At 40.9% G+C, this 17,900-nt stretch overlaps 2 protein-coding genes across 5 annotated transcripts in view; one reads left to right on the top strand and one right to left on the bottom strand.

Annotated features, from left to right (window-relative positions):
- Positions 1–90: 90 nt before the first annotated feature.
- NIPA2 (NIPA magnesium transporter 2) lies at positions 91–12,982 on the top strand. Of its 2 annotated transcripts, none has more exons than XM_040056735.2 (8): positions 91–263; positions 3,299–3,355; positions 7,133–7,193; positions 7,559–7,774; positions 9,470–9,526; positions 10,286–10,376; positions 10,922–11,082; positions 12,025–12,982. In XM_040056735.2, the coding sequence occupies exons 4-8, from the start codon at positions 7,636–7,638 to the stop codon at positions 12,657–12,659; spliced, it is 1,083 nt and encodes a 360-aa protein (XP_039912669.1). In that variant the 5' UTR covers positions 91–263; positions 3,299–3,355; positions 7,133–7,193; positions 7,559–7,635; the 3' UTR covers positions 12,660–12,982. The 2 variants fall into 2 exon arrangements, with proteins under 2 accessions (XP_039912669.1, XP_039912670.1); XM_040056736.2 differs by lacking the exon at positions 91–263 and adding an exon at positions 356–376.
- A 2,371-nt stretch (positions 12,983–15,353) lies between these two features.
- Positions 15,354–17,900, bottom strand: part of CYFIP1 (cytoplasmic FMR1 interacting protein 1) — a 74,748-nt gene continuing 72,201 nt past the window's right edge. For 2 of the 3 annotated variants that reach the window (XM_040056731.2, XM_040056734.2), the window contains 3 exons: positions 17,499–17,737; positions 16,506–16,653; positions 15,418–16,031 (listed from right to left, as the gene is read on the bottom strand). In XM_040056731.2, coding sequence (XP_039912665.1) covers positions 15,867–16,031; positions 16,506–16,653; positions 17,499–17,737 — 552 coding nt within the window. In that variant the 3' untranslated portion in view covers positions 15,418–15,866. Of the gene's footprint in view, positions 16,032–16,505; positions 16,654–17,498; positions 17,738–17,900 lie in introns of all 3 variants that reach the window. The other variant, XM_040056733.2, reaches the window with a different exon arrangement.

Genomic DNA, 17,900 nt, shown 5'->3' with positions numbered 1-17,900 from the left:
GGGGAATGTGACCCGCGGCGGGCGGGGCTCGGGGCCGGGCCGCGCCCCTTCCGGCCGCCGCTGCCGGAACCGCGGAGCGGAGGGGGTGGACGGGCCCGGGACGCCGCCTCGCCTTGCGCTGCCGGTCCCTCCCGTCCCGTCCCCTCATGGCGCTGGAGCGGACGGGCGCCGGCCCCTCCCGCCACCTGCTCCGGCCTCCCTCGCCCTCGTCTCCTCTTGGTTCGCCGCTCCCGGCGGGGATGTGAGAGGAGCCGTGACCGCAGGTAACGGCGGGGAGAGGCGGGGAGGGGGCCTGGCCGGCCCTCGGGGGCGGGGGCAGGCGGGGCTCCTTCCCGCGGAGCGCTCGGCGCAGGGCCCTCGGTGCCGGGCGCCGCGGGTGAGGAGCGAGCGGGCCGGGGGGCGCTGGGCGCGGGGCTCCGGGCCTTGAGTCTGGCTGTGCAAGCCCGAGGGTGGTTTCTCCATAGTGGGGAACCTGTGGTTTGGTCTGGGAAGGCCGGGGTTAAAAACTCTAAATCGGGTTGTTTGCGGGGTTCTCCCACCAGGCAGAGGTGTCCAGGTACAGCGTGCTGGGTCCGCCCGTGCTCCGGAGCCGCTGTGCCCCGTGTTGGCGTGTGCGTGTGGTTAACCAGAGAGCTAAGCCGCTTCATCTTCGGTTTGGTCCAGGGCTGAATTATCCCAGGGTGAGGCTTTTGCAGCCTGGCTCCAGAGCACCTTCAGCAGAACTTCAGAGCCCTGGTGCATCATTTTGACATGGAAAATGTAATCGTAGCTTCCCATTGTAGTTCGTTGTAGTCTTAAGTTGACCAGGGGAGGTTTAGGTTGGACATTAGGAGGAATTTCTTCATAGGCGGGGTGGTGAGATGTTGGAATGGGCTGACCAGGGAGGTACCTGGTGGAGTCACTGTACTCAAAGCTATTTAAGAAAAGACCGGACGTGGCGCTCAGTGCTAAGGTCTGTTGACATGGTGGTGTCATGGGTGTGATTATCTCACGTGTCTTTTCCAGCCTAGTTGATCCTGTGATTCAGAGAGATTCTGAAGAATTTTGCTCATTCATATACTCTGAACGTGTTGCCTGGATCTCACTCCTTCATCCCTACTTTTTTCCCCCCAATCTTTTTCAAGCAGTCAACTTTCTCTGTTTCGCTACAATGTCTTTAACGTTGTTAGTATTGAAAACATGATAAATATAAGTGGTTGTGGTTCTATCTTAATGCCTTTGATGTGTCCCATTGTATATAGGTAGGGGTTTTCCCCCCTGGAAGGTAACAAACAGCTTCATCGATAGAAAATTATTCCATAAGGTTTTGTTGGTATCACTGTGTTTAGAATTCAGTGTCCCACTAGTTCTGCTGTTGTTAAAGTACTTAATTCTCATGATAAAATCCTGGCAAGAAGAAAACAGCTTATAACAGGTTATGAGTCGTGTCAAAGGAATAGCTGTGACTAATGTCTAGATTGGACTTTAACTTCCTGAATTATCTGTAGTTTGAAACTGCCCATATTAAGTACCAAAGGGGGAACTTCAGTGACCCTGTGCTGGTTATTTCTCCCATGAGAGTGGAACTCATGTGCCAGGTCCAGCAGAGATGAGGCAAGTCTTATCTTGAGTCTATTTTGATAGCTTTCCATGAAAACAGTCAATACAGTATCAGTTATAAAGCACTGTCTATAGTTTGTGTTCAGTTAATGAATAACACTGTTTTACTGAAGATACTTTTTAGCTTTATGTGAAAGTGCTTTAATTAAAGGACATTTTTTAATAGAATAATTACAATTATCTCATACAAATAGGTTTTTTATGTGGTTTTTTCCACAAAAAAAAACCCCTAGGTTCATAAAATTGAGTGCTTTTTGCTTTTGCTTTATAAATAGAAATCTGGTATAAAGATTTAATTTTCTCCATAGTTTATCTAAACCTTTTAAAATAGACAACCTTAGGATAGTTAAGGCACGTTTTGCTTTCTGAGCACGTGATAGTGCCTCTAACATTCTATATATGCATATATATAACATAAATATGATTTTAGCTTGCCTCTGTGTAATATGTAAATAATTATGGGTATAAGTTTGGGCACTCCTGAACTTTGAGTTTGTATCCTGTACTAGGGCAAATGCTCAGTCTGAAATTGAATTTATTGTTTCCTAACAGCGTGTATACAGAAGAGTGTATACAGAATCTGTAGGTACTGTGTGCACCCATCTTGGCCTTTTAAAGGTGCACGTGACTAAGTGTTGAACTCTTTTATTCTAACACTCCCTTGTGTCTGTCCTTCAATGTTTTCTTTGTACCCCTGTTTGAAAGATATGTGGATGGAACATGACTAAGGAAGGTTTGGATTTAATAATTAGGTATATTTGGGGGGTTTTAGTAATCTTACTAAGAATATTTCTGTGTTCATACTCCTCACTGCCCCAGCGTTCTGTATATCCAAAGGAGAGCTGCAAAGGTGGCAAAGAGGGTGGAGGGGAAGCTGTATTAGGAGCAGCTGAGGGCACTTGGTCTGTTCAGCCTGAAGAAGAGGAGAATGAGGGGAGACCTCACCATGGTCTACAGCTTCCTGATGAGGGGAAGCAGAGGCACTGATCTCTTCTCTCTGGTGACCAGTGACAGGACCCGAGGGAGTGGCCTGAAGCTGTATCAGGGAAGGTTTAGGTTGGGTATTAGGAAAATGTTCCTCATCCAGAGGGTGGTTGGCGCTGGAACAGGTTCCCCAGGGTAATGGTTAGAGCATCAGCCTGACAGACTTTAAACCTGTGTGTGTTCAGGCACATGGTGACTTTCCTGGGGCTGTCCTGTGCAGGGCCAGGAACTGGACCTGATGATCCTTGTGGGTTTCTTTCAACTCAGTGTATTCTGTGATTTTGTAAAATCCTCTGCCGAACATCATACCAAAGCCAGTAATTAAAACTTGATATTAGTTATCTTGCAATAAAGGTGCCTTAGCACTTTAGTTACAGAATGAAATTGAAAGAAAGTATTTCAGTTCAGTTTATTACATTACCTTCTAAAGAGTAACTTAGATCACAGGTTAGTTTCTTCAATTTGTGGAGTGAAAAGCAAAGGGATGCAGTAACTATGGCATCAGGCAAGATGTACCTAAGAAAGATAAAATCTAAAATCACAGTGATCTGTTATTCAAGTGTTTCTAAAACAAAAATCCTCTTGCTTTTTAAAGCATAGATGGACATTTTACAGTCTTGCATGTCACACGTGAAAATTAAATCAGCTTGAAATAATGGACATAATCTTTTGTCAAATTCTTAACAATTAATGTTACTTTTAACTTCTGTTTTAGAAACCTAACTTCGAAATACTCAAGAAGTGAATGCCTCTGGATCTTGGAACAAAATTGGTATGTATAGTGAGCCTGCAGAAGGCTCATCACTGAACATTTGGATTTCTGTTTTGTTAGGGAATGTTTATTTCATGTAGTTCTGTGCTTGTGGAAAGGAGGAAGGGTACAGATAATAGCCAACATGACACATAATAGTCAACGTGTATTTGTTAAAGCAGCTTGTTGATTCAACCCCCTTTTCTTCCATGACAAGCTTTATGGCTAGAAGGGCATTAAATTGGTGCTTAATTCCAATGTTAGAAACATAAAACTTCTCATGGATCTCTTGTAAATAAGCATAATTGACAATAAAATACCACAGAACAGTTCAAAAGATACAGAATGGCTGTACCTAGAGTATTATTGTCTTGCCAGAGCAGTCTTTTGTTTAAAAATCTTCCATTATGTCTGAATCTTTGGCTGTTTAATGTTATTGATCTGGCTCAAAAGACAAAGAAATAATCAATAATATTGGGCAGGGAAGGATTGCCAGTATGTAATCTTGGTTGAATGCTTTCAGGAAACATTTCTAAAAAAAGAGAAGTTTTTTTATAGGAGTAAATGGAAGATATCACACCCAGGCAGGAGTAATTTGCTATACAAGTGCAGGAAGTTACACCAGTAGAGAAGCTGAAAATGAGTCAACAGTAGGTGACTGCAGAAAAAGGACTAAAAAACCCACCTGGTTTGGATGTTTAAAAAGAAATACAGTCTACCACTGTATTGCAGAAGTCATAATAACTCAAGCTAAAGTACTGCATGCAGCTTCAGAAATTGCACCAAAAAAAAGCTTTTGGGAAAGGACCCAGAGGGTGGCACAGCAGGAGGTGCCAAGCACCTAACCTGCAGAATAATGCTGATACGTGGATGCAAAGATAAAGGGACTTGTATCTTTTTCCAGCAACAGGATTTGGTAGTGAAAGTGAAGATGATCAGATGATGAGAGTGCCTAATGGCATCAAAGTGTGGCTGCCATGTTTGTGAATTTTCCTTTGCAAGTATTTTGTGGGAGAAGCTTGGCTGAATTATCTATAATGAGGAGCAGCAGTGAATTATTTAGTACATGGCAAAGGGTTGAAGTAAAGGGCCTGTTAAGGTCTTTTTTTTTTTTTTTTTGCTTAATGGCATCATCCTGATCATAGTTGAAAAGAACAGGTTTTATAAAAGATTCTTGAATTTAAACAATTTAGCCTATATTTAGATTATTTCTTGTAAGTCTTTTAAGACTGTCTACTGAACTCTAGAGGGCTTTGGCCAAGTAAGCAAAGTTGGAACAATGCACCATGTCTGCCTTTCCCAGCTCTGATTATTGCTTCCATACAATGTACAGCTCGTGGAAGTGATACTGATTTTCTTTGGCTGGTAACTCCCACATTCTTACTTATGCTTATCTGCTTTTAAATGTAAAATATTACTTCTTCTCATTACACCACTTCTAATGTTTCTGGATATTTAGAGAACTCACTTGCTACAATAAATGTAACATCTTTTGAGCACTGTGTTTGTGCTGCTTTTGAGAGAAAATTACTTCTGAGCAAAGAGGCAAAGAGATGTTATCCTGTGTTTTAGACCAGAGAATCTGTATCTTGCTAGCATTTGTGGTGCATTTGGTTATATCCTGAAAATAGGCAAAAAAACTTCGTGGCTAATCTGGATTTGCTTATTTCCCACAGTTGTTTTGTTGTTGTTGTTTTTGCATTCTGAGTTTCTCCATCCCTGCCTGTCTGCTAACCTTCAAACCCAGTTCCCCTTGTGGTCTGTCATTGCACTGTTGCAGACAGAGTTATGACACCAGCAGATCCACAGGCAGTTCATTAATGAGCGGCTCTTGGTGGCATGGTAGATGTTGTAGCTTCTGTGAATAGGAGAGTCTCAGCCTTTCATTACTTCTCTGAAATCAGAGCAGGAAACTGGTACTCCTCCATGACACTGCTGGTCTTGAGTGGATGAAGTGTTCTGTGTGTTAAAATCAGCTGTGAACTTGATTCAAGAACCTTTGCAGAACTACATATCTGCCAGCTTTATTTTAACTCCTACATTTTCTGTCTTTTCTCTCTTCATACCTAGTAGTAGCCCTGGCTGCTGGAATGCAACAGCTTTGGCACATCCCAAGGCAGACACATGAGGGACATTGTTTATTCCAGAAACTGCTCATTTCGTGGCATTTTATTTTCTCATGCCCACAGATAATTTTCCTTGATTACATTTATGAGCATGCATTAGTTCTTCTTTTATTAAGTCTTAGGGTTAGAATTAAAGTCCTGATTTCCTAAAGTGTAAAACTTCTGGTGCCTGGTACTGCTTTGACCTTGCACATGTCAGTTCTACACATGCAAATTATGTCTGTGTTGTATACAGATCTCTTCAGAGAGAAGCTGGGTCCGCCACGACTGTGTGACATTTGTCTGCAACTATAGATATCTGACTAAACTTAGGTGAAAATAAGGCAGTCCAGTCCAAGCAGAAATGGGACTGGCTGTGTCTGTGAGGACAAATAAACTTGATGGGAAGTAATTTATCTGAACTTATGTGATTTAAGTGATTGAGATTTGAGTAGTTTATAAGGTTAACAAAGTGGTTGACAGGCCACTTCAGTGTACTTGGGACATGGGTAAAAGTAGAAATACTAGTTTTGAAGTGTAGCATCCTTTTCAAGTCTAAATTCATAGTTACCTGTGAGCACACAAGTGTCCTCATTCTTCTGCAATCAAATTCTTCCTCTGCTGCAAAGAAAAGCAGCCTGTGCTTCTCCTTGTTTCTGGGATGCAGTGGGTGGAAGGTGTCAGGATGGGACTAACTGATGCTCTTTTTCTCTGTCAGCGTAGGTGAAGGTATGCAAGCCAGGGAGAGAAAAAAAGGATTAAAAAAAAAGTTCTCTTTTAGTAAAAAGCTACACCAGTAAAAATAATCCCATTAGTGATATAGCTAAAGTAGCAACTGTTGAAAAAAAGGGTAAAGTATAAAGCTTAGCAAAACCATCCCCTCCTCCCCCAGGTGATGCTATAGCACTGTCACATTTTGCACCAGCTGGAGTTGGAAGAACATTCTTAGTTCGACTACCTGAGCAGAGTGCCTTGCACCTGCTAGAACAGATGGTGGAGAGAACAGTTGCAAGTGTCTTATGTCTTTTCCTTGCATTAAAACCTTCTTCAAGGGACTGAAAGTCTTGTTTGAATTTAAAACCAGGATAATATTTTATGCAGTTGGTGAGGTGGCTGGGTTTGGTCTGTCTCATCCACTGATAATTTGTCTTGCTTGGTTTTGTTTGGTAGGTAGTTTTGTATCGTGCAAGAATCTAGTTTATTTTTAGAAGTTTAAAGAAAGTGAAAGCTTTCTTGTAGATCATTTACTTAGTTTCTCCTATAAAATAAGATATTAAAAATTACTGTGCCAGGACTAAGAGAAGTGGATTTGAGAATTTTGAACTGTGGTTCGTACAGCATTTTGAGCGGTGCAATGTTGAGTGCTGTGCTACTTTTTCACAGCATAACTAGGTGCAAGTAAGAGGATCTGTGTTCAGTTTTAATGTTAACCTACCAGTAGCTCTCTGTTAGGTTTTCTTAGAAGTATAGCAAATTAATCAAAGTTGAAAGCATAAAAGTACAGCGAAAAGTTATATTGAAAGGTGCTTCATACAAGTATGGGAAACTGTAAAATAAATCAACAAAGGCCTTATTTCTTGCCAGATTTTCCTGTTAAAGAGTAATTGCCTGGGCATGCATGTGAGGTTTGTTTGTATTATGAAGATGGCTGTATGATTAAACATCCTTCTAATATTCTCTTTCATTTTTCTAGGGAGTTTATATGGAAAAAATGCTGCGACTGTTCTCAAACTCTGTTACAGACTGATTTCAATGTAAGTAATTTTTTGATCATTAGCGTGGTGTGTCAGACACAGATTTGCATAGTCAGTGAAAAGAAAAATTAATGACATATTTGTAAAATTTCCCTAAAGTTTCTCAAGGAATTTTTGCTTGTTTGGGTTTCACCTTTTATATGCCAGGTCAGAAACCTTTCCTTCTCCCTATTCTAACTTGTTAGTTACTCATCTTTAGTGCAAGCTTACACATGCTTCAGATTGCCTTTTGATTTTTTGTGTTAACCACTCTCACCAGAGGCCACTTGCAAGAGAACCAGTCACATGAGCTGTTGAGGATTTTCCTATACAGCACCTGTTTCTACCAGCGTAATTCTAATGTGTTTATTTTGCTCATGTTTCAGTGTTGCATCATTTTTTGTTGAGTGACAGAAGTTCTGCTCCTCATTGATCAATGTGACAGTGTTCAGTAGTTTACGAGATGAGCCAAACTCGTGGGAAGTATGACTTCTGTATTGGTCTGGTGTTGGCTATGAGTTCCAGCATTTTCATTGGAGGAAGTTTCATCCTGAAGAAGAAAGGTCTCCTCCGGTTAGCCAGGAAAGGCTCCATGAGAGCAGGTAAATACATACATCTTTTAATAAATGGCTGATGTTTAGATTTTGCTGTTTAACAGAAGATTACTTCTGTTCATTAAACTAATGATCTTGTTTTGCCTTTTTTGGGGTTTTGTTACATGCATATGAAACCTAAAACATAGAGCTGGTGTGTTTTTTCTCTGGTGTCAGATACCCTTAACTCTGTGTGTGACACATGCTATTTAATGCATATGTAATGCCCACTGGGGACACTTGTCAAAGGATTCCTTTGTATGTCAGTTAAGTCTAAATTGTACTTGCAAATTGAACTTGCAAGCAGCACTCTTTACTACATCTATGCTCCTAAAGGAGTGAATTTAAGAGAGTGTTAACTGTGTTTGGGTGTCAGGAGACTGTTTCAGAAAACTGAAAATCACCTGTAGTAACTGAGTGATGAGTAGTGCACCTCACGGGTTCATACTGGAAGCAGTGCTATTAAATATGCTATTAAACACCCTCATCAGTGATACTGACAGTGGGACTGGCTGAGTGGCAGTGGGTTTGTGGATCACACCGAGCTAAGTGGGGCAATTGATGCTCTAGAGCGAAGAAATTGGCATCCAGAGAGACCTGGATGGGCTTGAGGAGTGAGCCTGTGCAAATCTCATGAGGTTCAAGAAGAACCAGAGCAAGGCACTGCACCTGTGTCAGGGCAAGTCCCGGTACCAACACAAGGCTGGGGGAAGGACAGATGGAGAGCAGCACTGTCCAAAAGGGCACCAGAGGCTGGACATGACCCAGCAATGTGCACTCACAGCCCAGAAAGCCAAACATGTCCAAATCAGGTGTGACCTGCAGGGCAAGGGAGGGGATTCTGCCCCGTGCTCTGGTCTGGTGAGACCCCACCTGCAGTGCTGCATCCTGCTTCAGGATCCCCAGCATGGGAAGGACATGGACCTGTTGGAGCAAGTCTAGAGAAAGGCCATGAGAACGATCAAAGGGACAGAACACTTCTGAGGATCAGCTGACAGAGTTGGGATTGTTCAGCTTAGAGAAGAAAAGGGTCTTGGGACACTTTATAGTGGGACACACTTTCCAGTACCTAAAGAGGGCTTATAAAAAAGACAAGAGAGGTTGTGTTTTGGTGTGTTTTTACCAGGGCCTGTAAGGGCAATGATTTTAAATTGAAAGAAGACAGATTTAGGTAGAATAGTTGCAGCATCCTCAGATGATTCAGAAGATTGACTCTGAATATTTTTATTCGGTACCTGTCATCTTTGCTTCTAAAATATGGTTGATCTTGAGATACATAATTCATGCACTCTGGTTTGGAATGAGAAAATGTGATGTTTGCACATGTAATCAACCACATATAAACCATGCACAATTTCTGCAGAGCAGCAGTCTTAGGAAGAGACACACAACTTGGCTTTTCATGTAATCTCAGTGATTTGAAAGACCCGTTTCTCAGGGTAATGCAGATATGATTATCAGTGCCATTTCTAACACAAAAGAAATAAAATGACTGGTTATCAAAGTAGGCTGTAGGAGGCACAGGCACATCAGAAATTGAAGATTCTTTGATTTCAACCATTCTACCTAGAGAACCTAGGTATGAAAAGGCTGCTGATATTTTTAAGGGCATGGGTTGCAAAAATTCTTTTATGTCATAGCAGTGTTATTAGTGACAGGGTGTCAATGTTTTTAGTGGAATAGCCAATGTTGTTTCAATTTTAGGTCAAGGTGGTCATGCATACCTTAAGGAATGGCTGTGGTGGGCTGGACTTCTTTCAAGTAAGTATCAAAAATTATTCATCTAAGTGTCAAAAATACAATCTGCATTATAGAATTTTAATAAGTAACTACGCCACATATGGCAGCATGGTTACAAGAAAGGGAACAAGATTGGGATTCATTACAATACATGGTAATGTTACCTGGTGATTGGATTTTAATATAACTTCTCTCACACCAGAAGTTCTTCCTTTAATGTAACTGCCCTCTTTGTGCTGTGGAACCAGGCAGACATTGGTTTTGTATGTCTTTGCTACCCATATGCATTCTGGTTTTTGTCTTAGCAGAGAAGTGCTTAGATATATAGGATTTCTTAAAGGGAAGCATATTTTGGGATTATGCCTGTTTTCTGAATTTTTTCATTGCTTGAACTCTCAGCTTGCTGGCTATATTCAGGTAACTATGGCTTACTGTATGTGCTGTGCTGTATCTTGCTACTGCAGATTTCTCTGTGCAGAACTTCATGAGTCAAGCTGGCAGGCTGGGGAGCCACAGCACAGACACTAAAATAAAACATTTTCTGATTTGGTAGAGTTAATTCTAATACCTGCTGTAGTTCCACAGCCTGCTTTTAAAATTTAATAGTGAGGAAGAGGGGCAGGGGTGTGTTCTGCTAGTACCGTTAGCTGAATGCTATCATTAGAATTTTCCACTGTTCTCTTGCTGCCTGTTTGTGTCTACGTGAACACTTGCCCTGGATCAGAGGTTTGTTGCATGAGACAGCCTAACTCCTGGGGTTTAATTCCTGTTCCTCTGCAGTGGGAGCTGGAGAAGTAGCGAACTTTGCTGCCTATGCTTTTGCACCAGCTACATTAGTAACTCCTCTAGGAGCTCTCAGTGTTCTTGTAAGGTAAGAAACTCGAACAGAAAGCCGTGTGAGTTGAGAGGGAAAAGTAAAACATTTCTTTAGAAACATGTCACCGAACTATGCTGTAATAAATGGGCTTTGTTCTTCACAATAGCGTGCTTATAAACATCAGGAGTAACTTTTAGGTTTCTCCAAATACGTAGTGGCTATGATATAAAAGGGTTGTAGCAATGCATCCACATGTTCATCTCTGAAAAGCTACTGCCTTCCACATTTCAAAAACATGGCAATCACAGCTGAGCAGTATTTTCATTCCTAAGTAAAGATTTTTGTCTTTCTAAAATTATTCTTGCAAGTTCTTAGATACGGCATTTTTTTGGCAGGCAGCATGAAAACGGGGTTCTGGGCAGAGATGCCAAATAATAGCAGGTAGTTCTGTCCACAGCAAGTATCTCAAGATAGAAAATAGCTATTTTTAAGCTGCAGATTGTGTATGCAATGACTTCTACAGTCAAAATAACCTGTAACTTGATGAGCAAATGAATATTACTAATCCCATGTTTGTTGGTGCCTTTTTTATTTCTTAGTGCCATTCTGTCATCCTTCTTTTTAAATGAAAAACTTAATTTACATGGAAAAATAGGATGTTTGTTAAGTATATTGGGATCAACTGTGATGGTAATTCATGCTCCACAAGAGGAAGAAGTAGAAACTTTGGATGAAATGTCCCACAAACTAGGTGATCCAGGTAAGAAAAAGGCTGGCTTGATATGTACACAGCCCATCATTTCTTTATTTTATAGTTTCATTACTGCTGCTTTTAAGTTCCAGGAAGACGGCCTGTGTCTGCGTCATGTGGACATGTTGTCTAAATGAAGTAGAGATTTGAATTTTGTAACATATTTTCATAGGGAACTTTGCATGATGACAATGAACTTGTCTGGCCTTGAATAAAGTGCCTTGATAGCAAGCACTGAGGTGACTGTTTAAACAAATGCAGCAGCACAGGTGAATAAACAAAACTTCTATAAATTTTGAATTGTGTCATCTCTAAGCACAACTTTAAGCTGTCTTTAAAATGAAAAGGTAGGTGTTGTGGTGTCTGCTGAGAAGTCAAGTCCTACAGATGAGCTGTTATGCCTGCATGGAAGATGAGGTACTCACAAATGCACATCTGCAAAATACTATTTATACAAAGGCAATTCTCATCTTAAACGTGAGGAAATATTCAGCAGAGAGATCAAAAAGTTGTTCTTAAGGAACCTGATCGTTGGAAACCTGGTGACGAATACTGCCACCTGCCAAAATGTAGCTCCTAAAAAAGACTCCATTCAGACTCAGGCCTGTGTCCAGTGGCATCTGCACCTCAGTGAGTCAGGGTGTAAGGCAATTTAGCAATCTAATCCTGTAGCAGTCTTGCCAATAGACTGGTAAAGGTAATACAGCATGCCTGAGGTGCATCCTTTGTTTTGGCTATCTCACTCTAAAATCATCTCAGCTGTGATGTTGGAGGAATAATGAGAAACATCCTGAACTGTTCTGTTTAAGCTGAGTCAGTCCCATTTGTTCATGAGTGTTTTCCCTGCACCCCTGAGATAAAAAGCCCTGCTTCTGATAAATAGAGTCCATAAGTAACAAGTGTGTCCATTAGTGTCTGTCAATAACAAGTTTTTTTTCCCCCCAACCACAGGTTTTGTGGTCTTCGCAACGCTCGTTGTCATTGTGTCTTTAATTCTAATATGTGTGGTGGGACCTCGCCACGGACAGACCAACATTCTCGTGTACATAACCATTTGCTCTGTAATTGGAGCCTTATCAGTCTCCTGTGTCAAAGGTCTGGGCATCGCTATAAAGGAACTTTTTGCAGGAAAACCAGTGCTGAAACATCCCTTGTCTTGGATTCTGCTGCTAAGCCTTACTGTCTGTGTGAGCACGCAGATCAACTATTTAAACAGGGCTCTGGATATATTCAACACTTCAATAGTGACTCCAATATATTATGTAATCTTTACAACGTCTGTTTTAACTTGTTCTGCCATCCTCTTCAAGGAATGGCAACACATGGCGGCTGATGACATTATTGGCACCCTCAGTGGCTTCCTGACTATTATTGTGGGGATCTTTTTATTGCATGCCTTCAAAGATGTTAACTTCACCCTAGCAAACCTGCCCCTCTCTCTGCGGAAGGATGACAGAGCAGCCAATGGCACTTTGCTGAGCGCATATGACAGCTTTAATGATGAAGAAAGTTCTGCCTGCCTAGGTGAAATGCAATCCACTGAGAGTCTCTCAGCCAGGAGAAATGGAAGCCTGTCAGCCTTCTGAAAATATCAACGTGTTACTTAAGAAAAGAACAATTCTGTAACCCTGGATTTTTTTTTTTTTTCCTGCTGTGAAATGTCTGAGCTTGTCTGGAAATTCATGTACTTTTTAACAGTATGTGTAGACAATCGTTAATTTTTGAGTTTGATTAGTTTGGATAAAAACACTGAAATGTTTTTTTTATTTGCCTTATTTTTACTTTAAAAAGTACTAAAATGACCTCAGACCACAATTGGTTTTGTTGCTTAAGTTATATGTAAATACTTTCATTTCATTCTTCTGTTTTTAAGATGTATTGCACTAATTACAATTTTATCAAAAATAAATGGCTTTATTTCTGCATTGGTGGTAAAAATGTTGCAGCAAACCTGGATCCTTTGTACTTGTGCCCTGACTGACCATGGAGTGACTGTAACCCTATTGAAACAGGAGCTGCAGCAACTTCTCCTGTCCTAGTTTGTAAAAGAGAAAAGGGAAGGCTGTGACCAAGCACAACTGATCCTTTAAAAATACTGCTTCGGTAAAGCTGTATGCAAACTTGTTGGATTTGCAACAAAAACCCCCCAATTTTACCAAATCAGAGTAACTGGCTGGCAGAAAAAGGAAGGCAGGAGTTTGTGCTCTGTGTGGATAAGTGAGAGGGTAGCTCCTGCCCTGACGCTATGCAGAAGGAAGGATGTGAATCATTACCAGTAGCCAAAGAAGCTGTTCCCTCTTCTGGAACAGAGGTCAGGTTGTGTGCTGCACCATGCTCCACTGTTCTGTGATCCTGATGTTACAGCCTGAACTGCTGTTCTGTAGGTGGTAATTCACCTTTGTAAAGGCAGAAAATAAAAATTAGCGAAAAGGGTTTTATAACAACTTTCTACCATGCATGTGAAAATTAGAAATACGTGGGACAGAGACTAATAGTTGCTGCTGGATGTTGTCAGGTTTAGTGCTTAGTGTTTAGGAGAAATCAAGATTTTTCCTAGGACAGAAAAAAAACCCTTACCACCTGTGAAACAAAATTCTGCTGCCTTCCTTTGGTATGTGTCATAACATACTCGAGGGGCGAAGGTGTCAAACAAAAAAAAAGGCTTTTGCCAAGAACTAATTGGAAATGAAAAAGTTAAACCTTTTGTGCACCTTGCCGCATTTTTCCTTCTAGGCGGGAAAGGCTATACCCGGCAAAGAATACTTAGCTCCTATCAAGTCTATAATACTTTTTTAAAAAATAATAAAAATTTACATTGTAAAAATGGGAAACAAACATCTCCTAAGACTAATGTCTCAATTGTCTTAAACTTTTTTCCCCTCAGTGATCATAAAGTATGTATTTAATAGTAGTTTTAAGATGTTAAGAGATCAATTCTCTTACTGCTGAAAGTTAACTGGTGAGAATTAGAAATTATTCACATCATGATTAGTTATTTTTAAATAGTTCTTAAACAAAAAAATCAGGCTTTATTAATTAACCATTTCTGCACCAGTGCTGAGCCAAAGCCTCAGGTGTGTGAGGCATCCTTAAACCAATGATGATGTCAGCAAATCAGGAAAGTTGATCATTTGCTTAACTGAAGCTGGAAGCACAGGGAAGTATCTGGCTGACCAAAAGTCTTCTGCAAACTAAAAGAATGTTTCTTAAAGAAAATCATCTGTTAAACACCTTGTAAAAGAAATCCTGCAACAAGCTGCTGTAACAAAGCACAAGTGCTTCTGACTTCTGTCTCCCACGCAGCGGGCAGCCTTGTGTGCACTCTCACCACAACAGACACCACTCCAGAATGGCAGCTCTCAAGCACAGATGTCCTAAGAAAACCTGTGGTCGTGGAAACTTGCTGAGCGATTGCCTGGAAAATCTCCATCCTGTTTTGCTGAGGAAATTTCAGTTAATTTAGTTTCTCCAAATCGAGTTTTTGCCACTCCAATACCTACATATTCCTCACTTCCTGTGTACGTCTTCTGTCAGATGCTCATTTCTACCCACTGTTGGAGTCAATTCTATGGCTGTGAAGCACCTGGAAAGAGCTGAGTAGGAGAAAAGATGTGCTGCAACCTAACCATGAACTATTAAGAGGGAAGGAAGAAAGGTTCTCAAAGGGATACATACTTGGTTTCACACTATAGGTTAGAAACACTAACCGAGTAACATCTCCATAAATCCGTATCCTGGGTAAACCATGTCATTATCTGTCTGTGTCTGTTCTGGCCATCTCAACATCTTGGTTAGGGCTGATCCCAAAACCAGCTGACAAATTCTGATAGGATCCTGGAGTAAGCAAGCAGGAGTTACTTCTGGCTGAATGGTTTGCTTTAAAATTCAACTTCTACAGTTGCCAAGTTTTACAATTTTACAGATGCAGTGTTTGCATTATACAGCAAGTGTAATTTAACAAATACTTTCCATAATAAATCATGATTAACATCATTAGAGTTCATGTACTGGGATAGATTATACCTGATCACTGGAGTCAAGATTTTTGTAAATAAGAATTCCTTATCACTTGTAAACGTGTTTGGGTACACAGGTATGTATTGCAAACCAAAACAGAAACTGTTGGAAGCTCTCATTAGGAAAAAGTAAAAAGCTCCCATTCTAATCAATCAAACTTCCACCTTTTAAAAAGATCAGAATCCTATCGGTCCATGTTAAATAACTTTGAAACAAACACTTTAAATAGCTTTCATTTGCATAATTACTAATCTAAAAATAGTTTTGCAGAGAGGAAAAAGAATCAACTGACTAGAAAATTATTCACGAAGCACCAGTAGAGTTTGTTTTGTTTTTTCTCTTTTTTTTTTTTTTTTTTAATAAAGGCAAATTAAGCAATTAAGGCTGTAATACAAACAATTAAGCATTGATTTCTAAAAATTTTTTCTACAGAACCGTTTTTTATCCTCCACAGCCATTATTTCTATAGCTTCAGGGGAAAATTATACCAGTCCAGTCTAAAAGGGCCACCTTGGGAGAGGAATGCAAAGAGATTTTAAAAATCTTACAGGCTTTTAATCAAAGTGTATAAAATTTTAGTCTAGAAAAATAAGTATGGATTGTATACAGTTACTGTGCTTGGAGACTGGAGAAAACTATGCCACTCAAATGGCACAGGCATACTGAAAAATGCAGATGAGACCATTCTTTAAAACTGTTGGTGTGGGTTTTGTTTCTTGCTTTCTTCCTCATACTTTTAGCCTAAAGAGGTGCAAAAAGTATTGTTAGGTGAGAATCTAGTTGCTGGCAAGGGACTGATGAATTGGTGGCTGGAAGCAGCGCACGTGTTCCACGGGTGTGCTCTCTCCATCGCCGGACTTCAAATACTTGTCCAAAATAGCAATTATTTCATCATTCAGAATCTGGAACTTGCGGATTCTCTCAACCATTTTCTTCAAAGGCTGCAAACATCAAAAGAATAGACACAGGAATTAGCTTTGGATATGAAAAGCCTTAGTCAGAAAAGCAGCAAATGCTGTTACCTCACCCCTCCCAGCAATGTTACAAATGTTTCCCTTGCACTTTTAAGCCAGTGGGAATCCAAGGTGCATTTTGGTTTTTGACAGTGTTGCTTTGGTACAAAGAAGCTCAATTTAAGGCAGCCTTGTCATTATGGGAATGAACATATATGAGATGGAAGGCATTAAGAAAATATCATATATTTATGTGGCATCAAGTGACATTAGAATTCTGCTTAACCAGTCTTCAAACTCCAGACTTAATGCCTTAATCTTTTGTTTCTGAAAATCCTGGTGCCCTCATTTTCAGCAATTTATTCTAAAAAAAGTATTGCCACATCTACAGTGCATCTGAGTACAAACAGCTCTGAGTTGTTGTTGTCTTTATTACAGTAAATACAGATATTTTCAACTCACCACATTCTTGATAACCTCATCTTTGCCATCGTGCTTTTGGACTTTCAACAGGTGGTAGCAGAAGTCCAACACATCAAAGCGCCGCTGCTGTCCCAAAAGCACGATGATCATACAGCCAGCCCAGTGCAAGCCATCCCCAAAGCACTGCCTGGAAAAGGAAACACACCACAGAGCAGATTTCAACGACATTTTCAAAACACAGTCACAGCAAACACGGTAATCAGCCACTACACTAAATAATAAACACGTTAGATATTCATCTAGAAAGCAAAAGCTCTGGTATATTGATTAGCATTGGAGATAACACAAGCAATTCAAATAGATGCTTGACAAAAACACCCAGAACTTCCCATCTCCTTTCACATAACAATTACTCCAAAAACATTTACTCCCCATTAGACTCCTGTGGCATATTTCTTGCAAAGAAAACAAAGTGGGAATTCAACACCACTCTGCTCCTTTAGGCTGCAGGCATGAAAGGAAGTAAATGTCTTACGCTGTTTTCTAATTGCTCAGTAATAAGCATGTTCCAAATTTTCAAAGTAAGGATATTCTCAAAACAAACAAAACCAAGAACAAGCAACACTTCCTGGTCAACTCATGTTAATCATATTAAATTCCTGTGCTCATCCCTGCTCTTAATTCAGAGAAGAAATACTTGTTAAAGTTAGATGCACAAATATGCTGCTATTCTATTTAAGCTGGGTGTCCGCAGGGGTACGATCCCTATTGAAAGACACGTGCTAGGGCCTGTTTGTCACGGGATCATTCCTTCTACACTGGCAATACTTAAACTAGAGGGTTATTTTCACCACAGATACAATAGCATCTGTGTTGGTGGACGAAGAGCCCCTCGCCGTGATGGCAGCGCTTCTCCCTGGTTTCGCACTAAGCTCTTGCAGTCAAACGCCTCCGTCCCAGCCCCGCTGCCACCACAGGACAAGCCAAGCACTGTTGCCCACGGGGGCACTGCGGGCAGCTGGCAGCACGTACTCCACAGTGAACTCGTGTGTTCCCACGGGGATGCAGTAGACGAATTGCATCGCGCTCCAGAGCCGATGGAATTCCACGCACTCATCCACATGCATCACCCCGTTGCTGGGCAGGGGTCCCTGCCAGATGGGATCGTCCAGGAAGGAGCGGATCCTCGTCAGGATAACCTCAAACATGGACAGGCCGCAGCAGAGGCGTTCTTTGGTCAGCAAGTCCCCTTCCCTTGCGATTGCTATTTGCTGAAGTGGAGAGAAAGAAAGCGTAAAAGCCTGGTAAAAGCCACTCCACCACTAAATTTCATTTTAAAAAATAAATACAACACGTTTTTCAGCTTCACATGGCTTATTTTAGGAGAAATGTGAGGTCAGACACTGCTAACCTGGGAATCGGATCAGTGGAAAA

Source organism: Hirundo rustica, chromosome 2 (genome assembly GCF_015227805.2).
Source record: "Hirundo rustica isolate bHirRus1 chromosome 2, bHirRus1.pri.v3, whole genome shotgun sequence".
NCBI classification, from domain to species: Eukaryota; Metazoa; Chordata; class Aves; order Passeriformes; family Hirundinidae; genus Hirundo; species Hirundo rustica.
The sequence above is the reverse complement of the archived record's forward strand: the minus strand, read 5'-3'. Positions and strand labels throughout refer to the sequence as shown.